At 43.9% G+C, this 17,735-nt stretch overlaps 1 protein-coding gene across 3 annotated transcripts in view; it reads right to left on the minus strand.

The window, feature by feature from the left end:
- Positions 1 to 17,735, minus strand: part of GRIK3 (glutamate ionotropic receptor kainate type subunit 3) — a 234,427-nt gene that overhangs the window by 76,223 nt on the left and 140,469 nt on the right. For all 3 annotated transcript variants that reach the window (XM_060082338.1, XM_060082346.1, XM_060082331.1), the window contains exons 2-3: positions 10,776 to 10,952; positions 532 to 789 (exon numbers count right to left, since the gene is read on the minus strand). In XM_060082338.1, coding sequence (XP_059938321.1) covers positions 532 to 789; positions 10,776 to 10,952 — 435 coding nt within the window. The remainder of the gene's footprint in view (positions 1 to 531; positions 790 to 10,775; positions 10,953 to 17,735) is intronic.

The following is a 17,735-nucleotide window of genomic DNA, read 5'->3' on the forward strand; positions in this document are numbered from 1 at the left end:
AGATGGGTTAAGTGACTTGCCAAGGTCACTCTCTTAAGAGGCAGGGCTAAGAACTATCTTGGGACTTGAGTCTTTGGAAAGAAAGAGGAGGAGAGGAAACACCTCCGTGCTGCCCAGCTAGTAAGCGCAGAGCCTGTGTGCACCACGTACTGTTTGGTTTGAGTCCAGAGTCTGCGCTCATAGCCAGCACGGAGTTGAATGCGTTTGCTGCAGAGGAGAATGTGTGAATGCAGGGTGCAGGTAGGTGTGGGCGTGGCCGTGCAGGCGTGAGTGCAGATTGGAGCATGCTGCTGGGGTGGAGGCGGGAGTGTAGGGCAGGTGTGAAGTGGGCTGGGCTGGGTGAGTGTGGCTGGTGCGTACCGGGCTGCATGTGAGTGCAGGGCGAGCATCAGTGTGAATAGATGAGGCTTGGGTGTAAGTGTGGACTTTTTCCCCAGGGGCAGCTGAGTTGAGTGAGCAGCAAAGAGCCCGATCCTGGGGCTCTGCCACCCTCATCTCCTGCCCTTGGCCCAGCCAGGCCTGGCTACCCACCTGTGCTGTCGTCATAGACCACGGTGGCCGACCGCCACTTGAGGTACTGGACCAGGTCGAGGATGGCATGGCTGAGAGAGGCGTAGTCCGGGTACAGGTTCACGTAGAAGGTGTCTTTGTTGTCCAGTGGGTGGTGCTTCCAGCGCAGCTGGATGTGGGGCACCTCCAGAGCATTGCAGATGGACTGGACGGCATTGGTGCAGGAGCCCTGGGATGGCCCAAAGATCGCCACCACCCCCAGTGCCAGCTGGTCACAGGCTGCAACAGAAAGAGGGAGGGAAGGCTGGTACAGGGGTCAGTGCTGTTTCATCAGGCATCTGGGCAATGGGGGCATGGGGAGCAGTGATCTTGAAAACCCCTCTGAGGTGGGCGACTGATGAGCTCTCTGAATCTCAGTTTCCTCATCTGGAAACTGGGGTTGTAATAGCCCCCACCTTAGAGAATCATAGAGAAGTTTAATGAGTATACACTGTTGGTGGGAATATAAGTTGGTGCAGCCACTATGGAGAACAGTATGGAAGTTCCTTAAAACGCTAAAAATAGACCTAACATATAATCCATCAATCCCACTCCTGGGCATATATCCAGAGAACACTCTAATCCGAAGATACGTACACCCTATGTTCATTACAGCACTATTTACAATAGTCAAAACATGGACACAACCTGAATGTCCATCGACAGATGAATGGATAAAGAAGATGTGGCATACACACACACACACACACACACACACACAATGGAATATTACTCAGCCATAAAAAATGAAATAATGCCATTTGCAGCAACATGGATGGACCTAGAGATTATCATACTAAGTGAAGTAAGCTAGATAGAGAAAGATGAATATCATATGATATTGCTTATATGTGAAATCTAAAAAAATGATACAAACAAACTTATTTACAAAACAGAAATAGACCCACAGACATAGAAAACAAACTTATGGTTGCCAAAGGGGAAAGAGGGGGAGGGATAAACTAGGAGTTTGGGATTAACAGATATACTCTATTATATATAAAATAGATAACCAACAAGGACCTACTGCATAGCACAGGGAACTATACTCAATAGTTTATATGTATGTGTATATATATGTGTGTGAGTGTGTGTATAATAGAATCACTTTGCTGTACACCTGAATCTAACACAACTATACTTCAATTCAAAAAAAAAAAAAGACACAGCATAGTACTCGTGAAATAGAAATGACGATTACTTTTGTGTTACCATCTCTGTGATTAGCATCACCAGCTCTGTACCTGGTCCTGTTCTGGGGGGAAAGTTGAGAAACACATAGGAATGAAACACCTACCTGCTGGTGACTCTTAAACCTCCAGCTCCACCTGTTCCCTAACATCCAACTTGTACATCTCACCTCTCACTCACCATCACTATTTGGATGTCTAAGTTGCATCTCAGACCTAACGTGTCCAAAACGTCACCCCCTCTTCTCCTCCCAGCCTCCCCCATCCCAGTAAAGAGCAGCCCCACTGTCTCAGTGCCTTATGCCCAAAACCCTGGTTTTGTCTTGACTCCGTTCCTCTCATATCCCACATCCCAGCCCATCAGCAACTCCTGCTGCCTCTCCTTCAAAGCATATCAGAATCTGACCACTTCTCTCCACTCCCACCCCCGTCCAAGCCACCATCATCTTTTGCTTGCCTTACTGCAGAAGGCTCCTCACCAGTTCTGGCTTCCTCCGTAATCCTCCTGCCATCTTACCTTTCACAACCTAGGGTGGATGACATCACTCCTTTGCTCCAAGGACTCCCGCTTCACTCAGTCTCGAAGGCAAAGTCCTTACAGTGATTAATGAGGACCTACTTGTTGCAGCTCTTCCCCACCCTGTCCCCGTCACCACTACCACTTTCTGGCTTCCTCTCACATCCTTCTCTCCCTTCCTCACATTACTCAAGCCCCACTGGCTTCCACGATGTTCCTCAAACATGCTTAGCACACTTATGCCTCAGGGCCTTTGCACGTGCTGTCACCTTTGGCTGGAATGCTCTCCCCTCAGATTTCCACATGACTCCTTCCTTCCCTTCCTCCAGGTCTCTGCATCTTTGTGTCTTATTAGAAACACATCTCTACAACCTGTAACAGCAATCCCTGTCCAGCCACACTCCCGAAAACCCACACCTGCTTTGTTTCTTTATCTATTAAATGAACACTGAAGTCTTATTCATTTGTTGACTTTCTCTTCCCACTAAAATATGGTAAGCTCCAGAGAGGCAAGGGCTTGATCTGTGTTGTTTATTGCTGTTTCAACAGTGCTTAAATCTGGTCTGAGTAGGTGCTGAGTGAATGGATGCTGAATCCCTGCCTTCAAACAGCTCACATTCCTGGGGGAGGCCCAAGGACTCAGGCAGGTCAGACTGCAGATGCTTCTGGGAAGGGCAAGCATCAGTGGGCACAGCAGAGCATGAAATGAGCAGAAACCAGGGCAGCTGGGCCTCAAAGCGGGGCATAGGCTTACAGGGATTGTGTCTAAAAGATCCATAAAGTGGGACCTCTCAGGGGCAGTCAGGGGCTCCTCAGGAACCACTGCCCTTTCTCTGGCAACTGTCTCTAGTTTTCCTTTGGGCTCCACTGCCTTTCCCACTTCCAATCCCGGAGAGGTAGTGCGAGGGACCCAGACCCCAGCCGACTGCTCACTCACTGCCCCCAGTTCACAGACATTGGTTTGGAGGATGGTCATGTGACCAATTGGAGCCAATGGGATGGCATGAGACCTCCCACTGAAAAGGGGGAACTTCCTGCTATAACTGGACCTGGGAGGAGGTAAGATGTGGAGGTGGAGTAGCCCCCTGTGCTCACAGAAAAAGCACAGTGCCTGTCTGTGAACGGAGTCAGTGTGGGGGACAGAAGAGCTAAGAGAGAGAAAGAAATGTGAGACCCATGATCAAGTGGAGCCCTGGACTTTGGTTACATGGACCAATACATTCTCTTTTTGCTTAAGCAAGTTAGGATTTGGCTTTCTGTCACTTGCAGACGTCAATGGAGCATCAGCACACCCACCAGCCTGTGGCCATGGGAATGACACTATGTGCACACGTATGAACATATGATGCATGTAGGAGGAGGCAAAACATGGACACACAGTGGATTCAGACACATCCTGGCTGCCTCAAGAGCCTTTGGGAATGACCTACTGGGCTCAGGCTCACCCCTAAGATTTGCGAGGCCCAGGGCCAAAGAACAAAGAGAGGCCCACATACCAAGTGGCTAAATATTTAAATGTTTTTAAGTCAAGCTAACAAACTGTTATATAAAACATGTGATTTTCTCCTACCTTGGCAAAGATGCCTTCCTAACAACCTGTAAAGTCAGGTGAGAACGGAGACTTCTCCTACTCAGTGATGTGGGGAGAGAAGGCACCAGCCTCTACACTGCCCCCTCCTCTTTGACCACTGGTTCCACCCTGAACCAGCACAGCCATGTGTGGAAGGTAGCAGGCCCAGCACAGAGGGCATCTCCTGGGTGACCAGGATTCCTCATGGCCAATGCCAAGTGAAAGAGAGGACCTACCATAGGGCACATGGTGCCTTCCTGGTGCTCCTACAGTGGTGGGACTGGAGATCAAGTCTGGGAAGCACTGTTTCGTCCCTGCTATTGTCACCCTAGAGTGAATAAACCTAGGGCAGCACTCTGTGTGACTGTGTGTGACATAAACCCCAGAGATAATAAATGCTTCAAAAATTGGAACTCTAGGTTTGTTGGTAAATGGTCCAATTTGGGGACAGTTCTCGTTTTCAGGGCCTGTGCCCCAAGGAGGCCATGCCCTGACCTATAGGCTCACTGTCCATTCATGCTGTTCTTCTGCTCTCTGGGTTTACTGAATGTCTCTCTGACCACTCGTCCCCTTATGAGCAGGTGCTCCCTGAGCATTTTGTAGCCACAGAGACTGGACACCAATATGGAAGAGATGATGATAGTGAGGGACAGCCATCCAGGCCTGGCCACTCCCTCTTGCCCAAACCTGAAGATGTAGGCACCCTGTGAAATCTGGAGGTGTCTCTCATGCTCTACCTCCTCTTTCTGTTTTGAACCTCCTAGCGGTCCTCTGATGTCCCTGGTTTCCAGTCTACTATCTACTGTCTCTACTCTTTCTCTTTTCCTTCTAGGACCTTCTGATTGATGACTTGGTTGAATAACTTTTATGTCTCATTCCCTACCACTACCCCCTCCAAGAACCTGTCTTTTGCATTTCTTGCTTTTTATAACAATGGTGGGATGGTGATGAGGAGACCGATGATGATAAATATGTCAATGTCACGACAGTTATGGTGATGATGACGGTAGGAAAGATGATGGTGATGTAAGTGCTGATGAGGAGGAGGTGATAACAATGTTGATGGTGATAACGGTAATGGTGGTGATGATGTTGATGGTGATGAGAGGTGATGATGAAGATGCTGATGCCATGACAGTGATGGTGATGTTGGCAAGGATGTGAATGGGGTTGATAACAATTTTGATGGTATTGATAAGATGGGTCATGATGATGTTAGTGCCATGACTGTAACAGGGATGAGGAGAGCAGGAGTGGTGGTGATGATGCTGGTATTGATGAGATTGGTGATGATGAAGATGTTGCTGTCACTGCAGTGATTCTGATGATGATAGTAGGGGTGATGACGGTGGTGTTGATGTGAAGAGTGGAGGTGATACCACGGCTGACAGTGATAACAGTAACGGTGGTGATACTGCATTGGTTTTGATGGTGGGGACGACAGTGTGATATGATCATGATGAACACACTGGGCTTCATTCTCCCAGAGGTGCAATGATTAGATCTCACTGCTGGGCGGCAGGAGGCATCAGTCCTGCCTGCCCTTCACCTATTTCTTCTCCATGGCCTCTCTCCACATCCCTTTTCCTATCCCTTCCATGTTCCTTCCACCCTCTGAGGAGCTTCCTGCCTGGAAGAACACTGCTGCCCCAAAGGGACCAGGGTAGGGTTATAGCAGCAGCAGCCACAGCACCTTTCTCTCCAGATGTTTCCAGGGCAGCAGCCAACTCTTGTTCTGGCAGCCCTGAGCACACACAGCAGTAATTACATTATTTGTGGCTTCAGTTTTGAATCCATTTTCTGGTCATTTTATAGTAACTCAGTGGTTCACAGTCATTGCAGGAGTCCACAGCCTGAATGCAGCTCCCCCCACCCGCTTTGCATGGCAATTGTAGTTATAGCAAAAATTATCCCGATCAATTTGTGTCTTAAAAGGAATTGAGCAGCCCAGAGAATAAATGGAGGCAGAGAAGCCTGGGGAGGGCTGGGTCGATTCCAGGCCCACTCGGTCAGGCTTGGAAGAAAACACAGACGTTCTCTGGGCTGTTGGCTCAGGCACTGCCTGGCAGTCACTGATCTTTTAATTTTCCACAAAACATTTAAAACTAAAGACAATAAGTGAAAGTCCCTGTTTATGGGGAAAGGCCTTCTGGGCCTCATGTGGAGGAAAGGACTAATTCAACCAGAGCTGGCAGGGCAGGTGGTGCCAGGCTCCGTGCCTCTGCATCCCCTCAACCCACATGGCCCGAGGTGGCTGGATCCAGCTGTGATGAGAACCTCTGCCTAGGGAAAATGAATTATCATTGGGTTAATTAGAATGAGGCCCAAGTTCACCCCTCTAGAAGAGTCCTAATGATGCTCCCGAGGAATACATTTTTAAAAACCAAAGATCAAAAGAAAAAATAAAGATCACAGAACATGGGGTTCCCCGAGGGATGGAGGGTCCCCAATGTGGAGCATGATCCAACAGCAGAAATGCCTCCAGGGTCAGACAGGGGTGCTTCTAACCACAGCAGGGGTCTGTCTTAGGTATATTATCAAAAGGACATTAAGGGAGAGTGACAGTAGAGAGGAGCCACTTACATTTTTTAATTGAGATATAATACAATTCAGTAAAGTGCATTAATTTTAAGCACAGGATTTTATGAATTTTTACATATAACCGAACTCATGTAACTACTACTTAGATCAAAACATAGAACATTTCCAACACCTAAGAAGGTTCTGTCTTCCCCTTTCCAGTTCATATCCCTCTTCCAGAGGTGATCACTGCTCATTCACTCAAAAATATGTCTGTGAGCCTCATCTGGGATGGTGTGCATAGCAAGAGTTGGTTCTGTTTTTATTGCCGATTCAATTCCATTGTATAACTGTACCCCCCACCTATCCATTCTTCTGTTGATGGACCTTTCATTTATTTCCAACTCTTGGCTATTATCAAGAAAGTGGCTAGGAATAACCTTCCAGACATACATTTCACCTTAGTAGATACTTCCAAACAGTTCTCCTGAGAAGTTGAACCAGTTTTCACTCCCACCAGCACTGTGTAGAAAAAATAAACCTCACCTCCTACCTCCCACCTGACCCAGAAAATCAATTTGAGATAGATCATAGAGTTAACTATGAAAGATAAAACAATAGAGCTTCCAGAAGAGAACATAGGAGAATATCTTCATGACCTTAGGATAGACAAAAACAGAACCCAAAAAGCATTGGCCATAATGGAAAATATTGATAAATTGGACTCCTTTAAATGAAAAAGTTTGGTCCTCAAAAGATACTACCAAGAGAGTGAAAAGGCAAGCTCATCTGTAACAGATATATGCAATATGTATATCCAGCAAAGGACACATATCCAGAATACATAAAAGACTCATACAAATCAATATGAAAGTGACAAGCAACTCAATTTTCAAAAGTGGTTGAAAGCCTCCAGAAGGCACTCCAAGAAAGGGAAGCTCCAAATGATCTATTAGCATCTGAAAAGATGCTCAATATCTCTGGTCATCAGGGAAATACAAACTAAAACCACAGTGAGACATCCGCCACAGAAACCACCGAAAATAAAAGGAACTTTACCACGAGTTAGCAAAGATGTGGAGCAACTACACTGTCTCGCATTACTGGGGGGAGTGCCAACTGGTACAGCAACTTTGGAAAACTGTTAGGCTGAACATATGCACATTGGATGACCTCACATTTCCACTTCTGGGTATGTATCCAATGAAAAACGTGCACGTTTGTGCGCCAAAAGACATTGATAAGAATGTTCATAGCAGAACTACTCTGTGGCCTTAAATGGAAACAACTCAAATGCTCAACAGTAAGTTTGATTTTTAAAAACTGTGGTCTATTCATATCATGGAACACTACACAACAATGAAGAACAAGAGACTACTGTTACATCCAACAACATAGATGAATCTCACAGATCTACTGTAGGGTGAAAGAAGCAAGACTCAAAAAAGTACACATTGGTATTCTATTCATGTTAAGTTCAAAACCAGGCAAAACTGGTATACGGCGCCAGCAGTCAGAACCGTGATTCTACAGTACGGTAGTGAGGAGGCAAAGGGACGTGCAATCTAGCGGAAGAGATGGACGATAATCACATAATTATACCCACACACCCACACCCACACCCACACCACCAGGGGTCAGGGATGTGAAAAAAAGGTCCAGAGTGTTATAAGATGGAAGCAGGGAGACCTGACCTTGTCCAGGGACTTGCGGAGGGCTCCCCTGAGGACCAGAAGGCTGCGAGGAGGAGTTCTTTAGACAAAGAGGTGGGATGGGGAAAGGGAATTATAAGCAGAGGGAACAGCATGTGCAAAAGCCCTGAGGTGGGAGGAAGCATGGCACCTGAGGATGGCAGGGATGGCTAGAACCCAGAGACTGAGCGAGCAGTGGCACAGATGTGGCTGGAGGGTCACGTCAGTGCTGGACTAGGTAGGCCCTCCAACAAAAAAGGCACGTGATCTGCTGTAGGATGGGGAGGGGCTGTGGCTTTGGTCACTTGGACCCATCTGGCTGGACTTCCAGAGCTGAGTGTTTCTGTCTCGGGTCTACTCACCCACCGCCGGGCAACGCCACATAGCGTGGGACTGTGAGCCCCTGCTGGAGGAAGTGCCTCAGCAGGCTCTGAAGCTTTGTCCTGGGCTCACTGCCAGGGAAAGTCCCTGTGCTGAGTGGCATGTGCACCACTCAAGAGTCATCTATTCCTTTAGTGAATTTTAGACAAAAGGGACAGAAGACACAACCCAGCCCTTAGTGGGGTGGTGTCCATACGGGCCTCTCTGTTCCGTCTCCGGGCATTTGTTCTGTGTCTTGACCTTTTCACTGAGCAGTTTTGAATGAGGTCAGTCATTTTCTAGCTGGACAAGGCTGGGCAAAGGGTGCCAGCATGGACTCTCAGCAGGGAGATGGAGACCTGACCACACAGTGTTGACCGCAGTGCATGCTGGGAAAGAGCTAGGAGGATGTGGGCAGGGAGGAGTGCACGTCAGCACGGGGAGAGGAGGGATGGAGTGATGGGCGAAGGACCACTCTAGAAGGCTAACAGGGTGGGGTGCCTCTAGTTTGTGTGCAGGTTGGCCCTGAGGCAGTGGCCTCTAAAATGTCAGTGACAGCTGTGTTCAATGCCAGGAAACCCTCGACCTTCAGCACACAAGGCAAGGAGAAGCAGGGCGGGCGACGCAGGGACCAGCAGTGGGAAAGAGCCTGAAAGTGTGAGGCCCCTGACCTGATGGCTCAGGGAGTGGAGAGCAAGGCAGCCAATGTAATAAGAACAAGTCCAATGGTACTTCATATGTGCCAGGCACTGTCCTAAGCACTTCACAGTGGTGTGCCCATTTTGTAGACGAAAAATGCTGAGGCACTGGGTGTTTTGTGCAAGGTCACACAACTAATATCAGAATGGACAGAGTGCAGTTCCAGGATGTCTGGCCCCAAGCCCACGCTACTCTGCCTTTCTATACTGAGGTGTTTACCCGCAATGGGGTTTTGGAAAACAGAGAGGGCAGCAGGCAGCACCTTGGCAGGTCTGTACCTGAGAGCCCAGGAGACCTTGATTAGCCACTGGGAACCCCTTAGAAAGACAAAGGGCATCTTGTGGATGGGCCTGTCTCCCCAAGATGCATGGATAATGCTGTCAGCTCAGCTGACAAGGATTCTGGGCAATGATGCTCAGCTTCCCATGCCCCATTCTCACACTACTCATTCATTGATTCATTCAATGGTCATTTCACTGAACACTTAATATATACCAGTCTTTTAGGTGCCAGGGCTATATCAGTTAAGAAGAAGGAGCCTTCCTCTCAGCTGTGTTGGAGAGGAGGAGAAAGACATTAAATACACACAATGATTTAATTACAAATTGTGATAAGGGCCTTGAAGAAGAGAAGCAAGGGGCTATGATAGCATACGATAGGAAGGATGACCCTGGGAATGAGATTCCTTAGGTCTCAGGGTTTTTTTTAATAGAGTTCCATGGAACTCTAGGGTTCTATGGAAGTTATTTCCAGAGTTACCTAAGACTTTAAGTTAAATTCCAATTACACATATATATGAATGATATTTTTAAAGACAGCAAAAAAAAAGAGCATACTGGTATACTCAAATGTGCTATATATGCCACATTGGAACCTGCTAGCTCATTCAGGTATTGACAAGTTACTTTGTTTTTTTAGTGAGGATCTTAGAATAAAGTTCTTCAGTCCTTTCTGAGCAGTCATTGGAGTTTATTGTAAATGTGTCACTAATGCAAAAGAACAGAGCCCAATATTTCATTTTTGATTTCTTAAAATTCAGGTATGGGGAAAACTATGATTGGATTTACTACAATTATTTTTGTGAATTATGGTTTTCTTGTTATTATGCAGCCAAAAAAAAAATATATGGAAACGTACTGAATGCTGAAGCCAATGTCAGACTTCAAGTGTCATCCACAGCTGGGGTCAAATTGTTGTACCCATAGCAGCAGCTGTTTTTGTTTTTAGTAAGTCTTTTTATGCAAGTAAGTGTTGCATATTTGAACTTCTACATAATCTGTTTTATATATATTTTAAATATTGATACACTGGGCAGGAGTCCAATGAAAGAAAAACTAAGTTTGAAAGTGCTGGCTTTGGTTCAGAGGCTTTGGAGAGCTGGGCTGGCCTCCTTACCCACCTCAGGACCCCACCCCTCATACCCCACCCCTTCCCAAGGCCCCCTCATTCCCTCATGGCCTTTGCCTGTGGCCTGGAAACTCCTGATGGACAAACTGCCACTCCCAAGAGATGACACGACCTAAGCGAACTGCGCCAGAGGCTGGTCCTGAAACCAGGCAGAAAAGGCTCTAGGCCCCAAACCCAACCAGAGCTTTGGCACATTTTAAGGACCTTGGACAGCAAACACAGCCTTATCCCTCCCAAGGCCAGAAAGAGAGCAGTGGGGGCGGCCCACTCACCCTTCTTGGTGGCCTCGAAGCTGTCGTGGAAGTGAATCCTCTGGATGTCGTAGGTCAAGGTTGTGTTGGGCAGCAGTGTCCTGTTTCTGTTGATGATGTTGGCAGAAAATCGAAAGGCATGCTCCTCGGCGTTCATGATCTGGGCGTTGGGGCCGTCTGCATACTCAAAGATTCCTCCTGCGAGAGATGGGTAAAATTGTGTGTGCTGGGGAAGGAGGAGGGCTGCCAAGAAAGACGCTTGGTTCAGAAGGTTTTTTTCTTTTTTTTTCTTTTTTTTTTTTTTTTTTGTGGTACGCGGGCTTCTCACTGTTGTGGCCTCTCCCATTGTGGAGCACAGACTCCGGACGCGCAGGCTCAGGGGCCATGGCTCACGGGCCTAGCCGTTCCACGGCATGTGGGATCCTCCCGGACCGGGGCACAAACCCGCGTCCCCTGCATCGGCAGGCGGACTCTCAACCACTGTACCACCAGGGAAGCCCGGTTCAGAAGGTTTTATGGGCAAGATTCTTCCCCCAAATGTTCAATAACATGCCAGATTATTCTCATATGTAGACATTGTGTTGGAGCATAAGAAATATGAAAATCCTCCGAGTTCATTTCACTCAGCTAGCAAATTCCTAATAACAGAGACTGACAAACAGAGCGCAAATAAAATGACCAACTTATGAATATTGCTATGAAAATTCTCAATACAGTGCTGGCAAGTAGAATCTACCAGAATATTATTACAAGGATAACATGCCATGACCACAGAGTTGTATTCCAGGAGTATAAGTGTGGTTCAATATAAATACATCTATGAATATCATTCCGTCACATCAACAGTTCAAAGGGAAAAAGATATGATCAACTCACAAAATACAGGAAAGCATTTGATAAAATTTGGTGGGAATGTGAGTTGGTACAGCCACTATGGAGAACAGTATGGAGGTTCCTTAAAAAACTAAAAATAGAACTACCATGTGACCCAGCAATCCCATTACTGGGCATATACCCTGAGAAAACCATAATTCAAAAATAGTCATGTACCACAATGTTCACTGCAGCACTGTTTACAATAGCCAGGACATGGAAGCAAACTAAGTGTCCCTCGACAGATGAATGGATAAAGAAGATGTGGCACATATATACAATGGAATATCACTCAGCCATAAAAAGAAATGAAATTGAGTTATTTGTAGTGAGGTGGATGGACCTAGAGTCTGTCATACAGAGTGAAGTAAGTCAGAAAGAGAAAAACAAATACCGTATGCTAACACATATATATGGAATCAAAAAAAAAAAGGTTCTGAAGAACCTAGGGGCAGGACAGGAATAAAGACACAGATGTAGAGAATGGACCTGAGGACATGGGGAGGGGGAAGGGTAAGCTGGGATGAAGTGAGAGAGTGGCATGGACATATATACACTACCAAATGTAAAATAGATAGCTAGTGGGAAGCAGCCACATAGCACAGGGAGATGAGCTTGGGGCTTTGTGACCACCTAGAGGAGTGGGATAGGGAGGGTGGGAGGGAGACGCAAGAGGGAGGAGATATGGGGATATAGGTGTACGTATAGCTGATCCCCTTTGTTATACAGCAGAAACTAACACAACATTGTAAAGCAATTATACTCCAATAAAGATGTTAAAAAAAAAGAATGCTTAATAATCTAGCTCTAGAAGAGATACTTCCTTGAAGCATCTTCAGCTCAAATTGGCCTTTAATATCACTAATGGTGAAACACTAGAGGCATTCTCATTAAAGGAAAAAAAAAGAGGAGGTGTGTAGAGTCACACCACACCATTAATCAATGAAATAAGAAGGAAAAAGAATTTAGAGGCACATCCCTTGGAAAGAAAAAAATTCTTATTTGCCAATGATATAAATGCCTTCCTAAAAGCTCTTAAAATAATCCCTAAACGTGAAAACTAGTAAGAACTAGTAGGAGACTCAAGTTCAATGACCAGTTAGCACAAATTAAGTGTTTCTTTAAACCAGCAACAACCAGTAAAAACTTAATGGCAAAAGGATTTCCTTTACAATATCAACAAAATAGTAAATAACTAATCATGAACCAACTCCAATATTAAAAATGACAAAAACACCTTAAGTGAGAGACATAAAAATAGATTTAAACGAGGAGGCATGTCATGTTCCTGGGTAGGTAGGGTCAAGGGTAGAGGTGTCAGTTTTTCTCCAAATTACTTTTTCAGCTTAATGTAATTCCAATCAGAATCATAGAAGAATATATATGTGTGTGTGTGTGTATATATATATATATATATTTTTTTTTTAACTTGACAAAATGACTCTAAAATACATCTGGAAGATTAAACAGGAGACAGCCTAAAAAGAGATGAGAGATGACTTGCACTGCCAGATTTAAAATATACCATAAAGCCAAAATAATTAAAACCATGTCCTAATGGTATATGAGAACACAGTTAGGCCAATAGAATGAGATAAAAGCCCCCAGAAAAAGATTCAAGTAGAGATAAGTATTTAAGACATGATAAAGATGGCTATTTCCAATCAGAAGGTAGAAGATGAATTATTCATTAATTGTGCTGAGACAATTATTCAATTATTTGGGAGAAATTGAAGTTAGATTCCAATCTCAAGCTATATATCAAAAAAAAAAAAAAAAGTTCCAGATGGAGCAAAGATTAAATGGCAATAAAGTAGGGGAAGGAAGGGGGACAAATAGCTCTACAAAACTACCTAAAAAGACAATATAGGTGAATATTTTACAATATTGAGGTGGAGGAGGCCTTCCTAGGCATTCCAGTAAAGTCAGAAACCATAGGAGAAAGATTTATAACTCCACAGAAATAATATAAAATGTGTAGATTTCAAAATTTCCATAAACAGAATTAAATAGCAAGCAACAAACTTGGAAATAATATAGGTAACGTATATGGCAGTATAAAGGTTGATGTTCTTATTTTATAAAAAGCACTTAAAACACTTAAAGAAGACAAATGCTCCAATACAAAAATGTGCAAAGGGCAAGGATGGGCATTTCACAAAAGAAAAAAAAAATAATACAAAGGAGCTATTAACACATATGAAGAAATGTGCATCCACTCTAATAGTCAAATAAACTCAATTTAAACCAACAGTGAGATACCATTTTTGCCTGTCCCAGCTTTGCCGAGGGTGTTTGGAAACAAACATTTGCTTAACTGTTGGTAGGAGTGGGAACCCATACACCCTCCTTCCTTGATGGCCATTAGAAATGTATCAAAAGCCTTAAAAATGCTCACATCTTGAACTCATATCTTTGGTTTCTAGGAATTGATTCCAACGATGGGCATGCAGCTCATGTGTGAGGAGGCGGATCTAGAGATGCTCAACACCAGAGAAACAGTAAATAAATGGAAATTTGTTACATATTCCCATATAATAGCAAACATGTAATGATTGGGAAGTATCCATAATATATATATATATATATATATATCATGATATATATATATATATATATATATATATATATATATATATATATTTTTTTTTTTTTTTTTTTTTTTTTTTTTTGCGGTACGCGGGCCTCTCACTGTTGTGGCCTCTCCCGTCGCGGAGCACAGGCTCCGGACGCGCAGGCTCAGCGGCCATGGCTCACAGGCCCAGCTGCTCCGCGGCATGTAGGATCCTCCTGGACCGGGGCACGAACCCGTGTCCCCTGCATCAGCAGGTGGACTCTCAACCACTGCGCCACCAGGGAAGCCCCGTGATATATTTTTAAGTGAAAAACAAAAGTTGTAAAGCAGGAGATGCAGTGTGACCCCATGTTAGAAGAGGAAGAATAGAAGGAAGATGAGGAGGTATTCATATCATTGACAAGAGAAGAGGAGGCATTTCAAAACAACACAAGTGTACAGTCCTATGTAATAGATTTCTTATTTTGTTCTTTCTGCTTATTTTCCCCAAATAAACCTCTATTCTTCAAAAAAAAAATCAACTTAATTGTGGTAATTTTCACATGAAGAAATTTCACAAAATTCACTGTTTTAAGTGTACAATGATTTTTAGTAAATTTACTAAATTGTGTGACCATCACCACAATCCAGCTACTGAACATTTCCATCACCCCAATAAGATCCCTGGTGCCCACTTACAGTCAATCATTGTTTTCACCCCCTGTCCACCGGCCTCAGGCAACCACTAATTTACTTTCTCTTTCTAGAGATTTGTCTTTTCCAGGCATTTCATTTAAATGGAATCATGCAATGTGTGGTCTTCTTCATCTGGCTTCTTTCACTGAGCATAATGCTTCTGAGGCTCATCTATGTTGTAGCACGTATCAGGACATCATTTCTTTTTACTGTTAAATAGTATTACTTTCTATGGACGTACCACATTTTATTTACCCGTTCACCACCAGTTGATGGGTATCCGGGTTGTTCAATTGTTTAAAATTTTTTTTAAAAAACAGTGACTATTTTAAAAAGTAAACAAATAAATCTGCTGCTCTCCCACCCCCGTGGGTATTCCAGCAGGCTTACAGTTTGTAACACATAGTGTGCATGCATGTGAGTCTGTGTGGGGATGCAGAAACACGCTGAGCACATCTGTAAAACAAGACGAGAAGACTGCATCCCCAAATGTTAAGAGGGGTCTCTCTGAGTGGGAGGATTATGGGTGACTTGAATTTCCTTCTTTGTGCTTTTTCTGTATTTTCAAAAAGTTCTTCAGGGAACATGTGTTATATTTCTAATCAGAAAAGCCATCATGTGATTGTGTGTATGTGTTTAAAGGAAAATAAGTGATCAAAATACCATAAGATCCAGTAATTCCATTTCTATGCATACAAATTTAGAAAAAGTTAGAGTAACACAAACATTTATGTATAAGGATATTCTTGAAATAGTATCTTGAAATAATATTGAAAAAAATAGAAACAACTTGATGTTCAAAAGCAGATTACTCAATATATTAAAACCCATCCATATGGCAGAACAACTTGCAGGCACTAACAGGGTATTGGATGGCAGGATATGGTGTCCGGGATTTGCTTCAAAATAATATGGGAGGGGTGGATGTGAAGGGAATGCAGATAGGGTAGGAAAGGCCATGGGTCGCCGATTGCTGGGGCCAGGTGGTGGGTACACAGGGATTCATTATATCATTCTCCCTAAGTATATATGACAGATGTCCTCCATAATAAAATAGTCTTTAAAATCATAGTATATAAGGCAAAAATAACAAATCGTGGTCATGCAGTCAGAGAAAAGACACATTATTTGCAGATGCTTATTACCATTCTCTTAAAAACTCAAGAGAATCATATCAAAACCTAGTAGAAAGTAAACAGAAAGCTCATCAGGGGACCAGCATATAAAACATATAGAAAAATGTATAGCCTTCCTATAAATCAGCAATAAACAGTGAGGAATTACAAGAGAAAAAAGAGACCCTATTCACAAAAGCAACAACAAAAAAATAAAATACTTTACAATAAATGTGCTATTCCTATATCAAGAAAACTACAAACCTTTACTGGGGGACATAAAAGAAGACTTGAATAAATGGAGAGACATAACTTTCTCCTGGAAGGGAAGGCTCAATATTGTAAAGATGTCAGCTCTCCTCAAATTAATTTACAAATTTAATGCATTTCCAATTAAAATCAAAAAGGACATACCAGAAGGGCGTACACCAAAATGTTAACAGAGGTTCTTTCTATAAAGTAAAAAGATAATGGATTGCTTTTGCTTAGTGCTTTCCCCCACAAATGTTCTGCACGGAGCTTTGGTAATGAGGAAAAAAGCTTTTAAAAAACGCTCTTAAAACATACTTAATGGTACAGGAAATGCTCATCCTGCCCGCCCCCAAAGGCAACAAAATAATATTACAGTATGAAACCTATTTATCAAATAAAAAGCACATAACTATGTTTATAGAAAAAAGACTGGAAGGATTTATACCATGGTACCAGTGAGTTTCTCTGGGAAGAAGAGGTTTATGGATACTTTTAATCTTGCTCTTTGTAGTTTCTTGATTTTTCCATATTATTTACAATGAATAAGTATTATTTTTAATATTTTAAAATGTAAACATCAAAAATATTCTTCCAAGAAAGGCTGGGGAGAAATCTAGTCATTACAGAGCCCCATCCCAAATGAGGGTCGAGGGTCAATGGTCATGGGACAGTGGGCAATTTCCTAGGGCTTCACACGTCCTTGCTTGCCTCTCAGAGCTTGGCAGGTGGGGACGAGAAGAGAGAGGGGGTCTCAAGCCACTGAGACCCAAGCCCAGAAGATACACAATTCAGTCCCATGAATACTCACTGGTCTCTGCCCACTTGTCACTGGGTGCTGGGATAAGAGAAGTCAGCCCTGGGCCTCTGTTCTTAAGAAGGACTCGGCTGACAATAAACAGATGACCATAGATGACCATAACCAGTATGTGCGTTAATCAGCTGTTCCCAACTCAGGTTCCAGAGACAGTCAGGCCTCAGTCCAAACCCTGGCTCTACCCACTGGAGGAAGTTACTCTCTCTGAGACTCAGTTTCTCCATCTGCAAAATGGGGCACACACTTCCAAGGGTTGATTGTTGCGAGGAAGAAAGAAAACAATGTAGCTAAATGCGTGGGACATGGTGAGGACTTAGTAAGGGACAGTTATTAAAGTAGGAGTGAAACAATGCTATTTAGAAAAACAAAATGAATTCTGAGCTTCTACATTCTAGGGCAGGGGTTGACAAACATTTTCTGTAAAGGAGCAGATAGTAAATATTTTTGGCTTTGTGGGCCAGAAGGTCTAATGGACTCTTCCATTGTAGCATGAAAGCAGTATATGTAAACAATGGATGTGGCTATGTTTCAATAAAGTTTTATTTACAAAAACAGGTGGTGAGCTGGATTTGGCCAGTGGGCTGTAGTCTGTGCCCTCTTCCAGGGGAAGGGCAGCCTTTATCTCAGAGGGAAAAGCACCTTAGGGCCTGGATGGAGAAGATAACACGATGATAGTA

Source organism: Mesoplodon densirostris, chromosome 2 (assembly GCF_025265405.1).
Source record: "Mesoplodon densirostris isolate mMesDen1 chromosome 2, mMesDen1 primary haplotype, whole genome shotgun sequence".
NCBI classification, from domain to species: domain Eukaryota; kingdom Metazoa; phylum Chordata; class Mammalia; order Artiodactyla; family Ziphiidae; genus Mesoplodon; species Mesoplodon densirostris.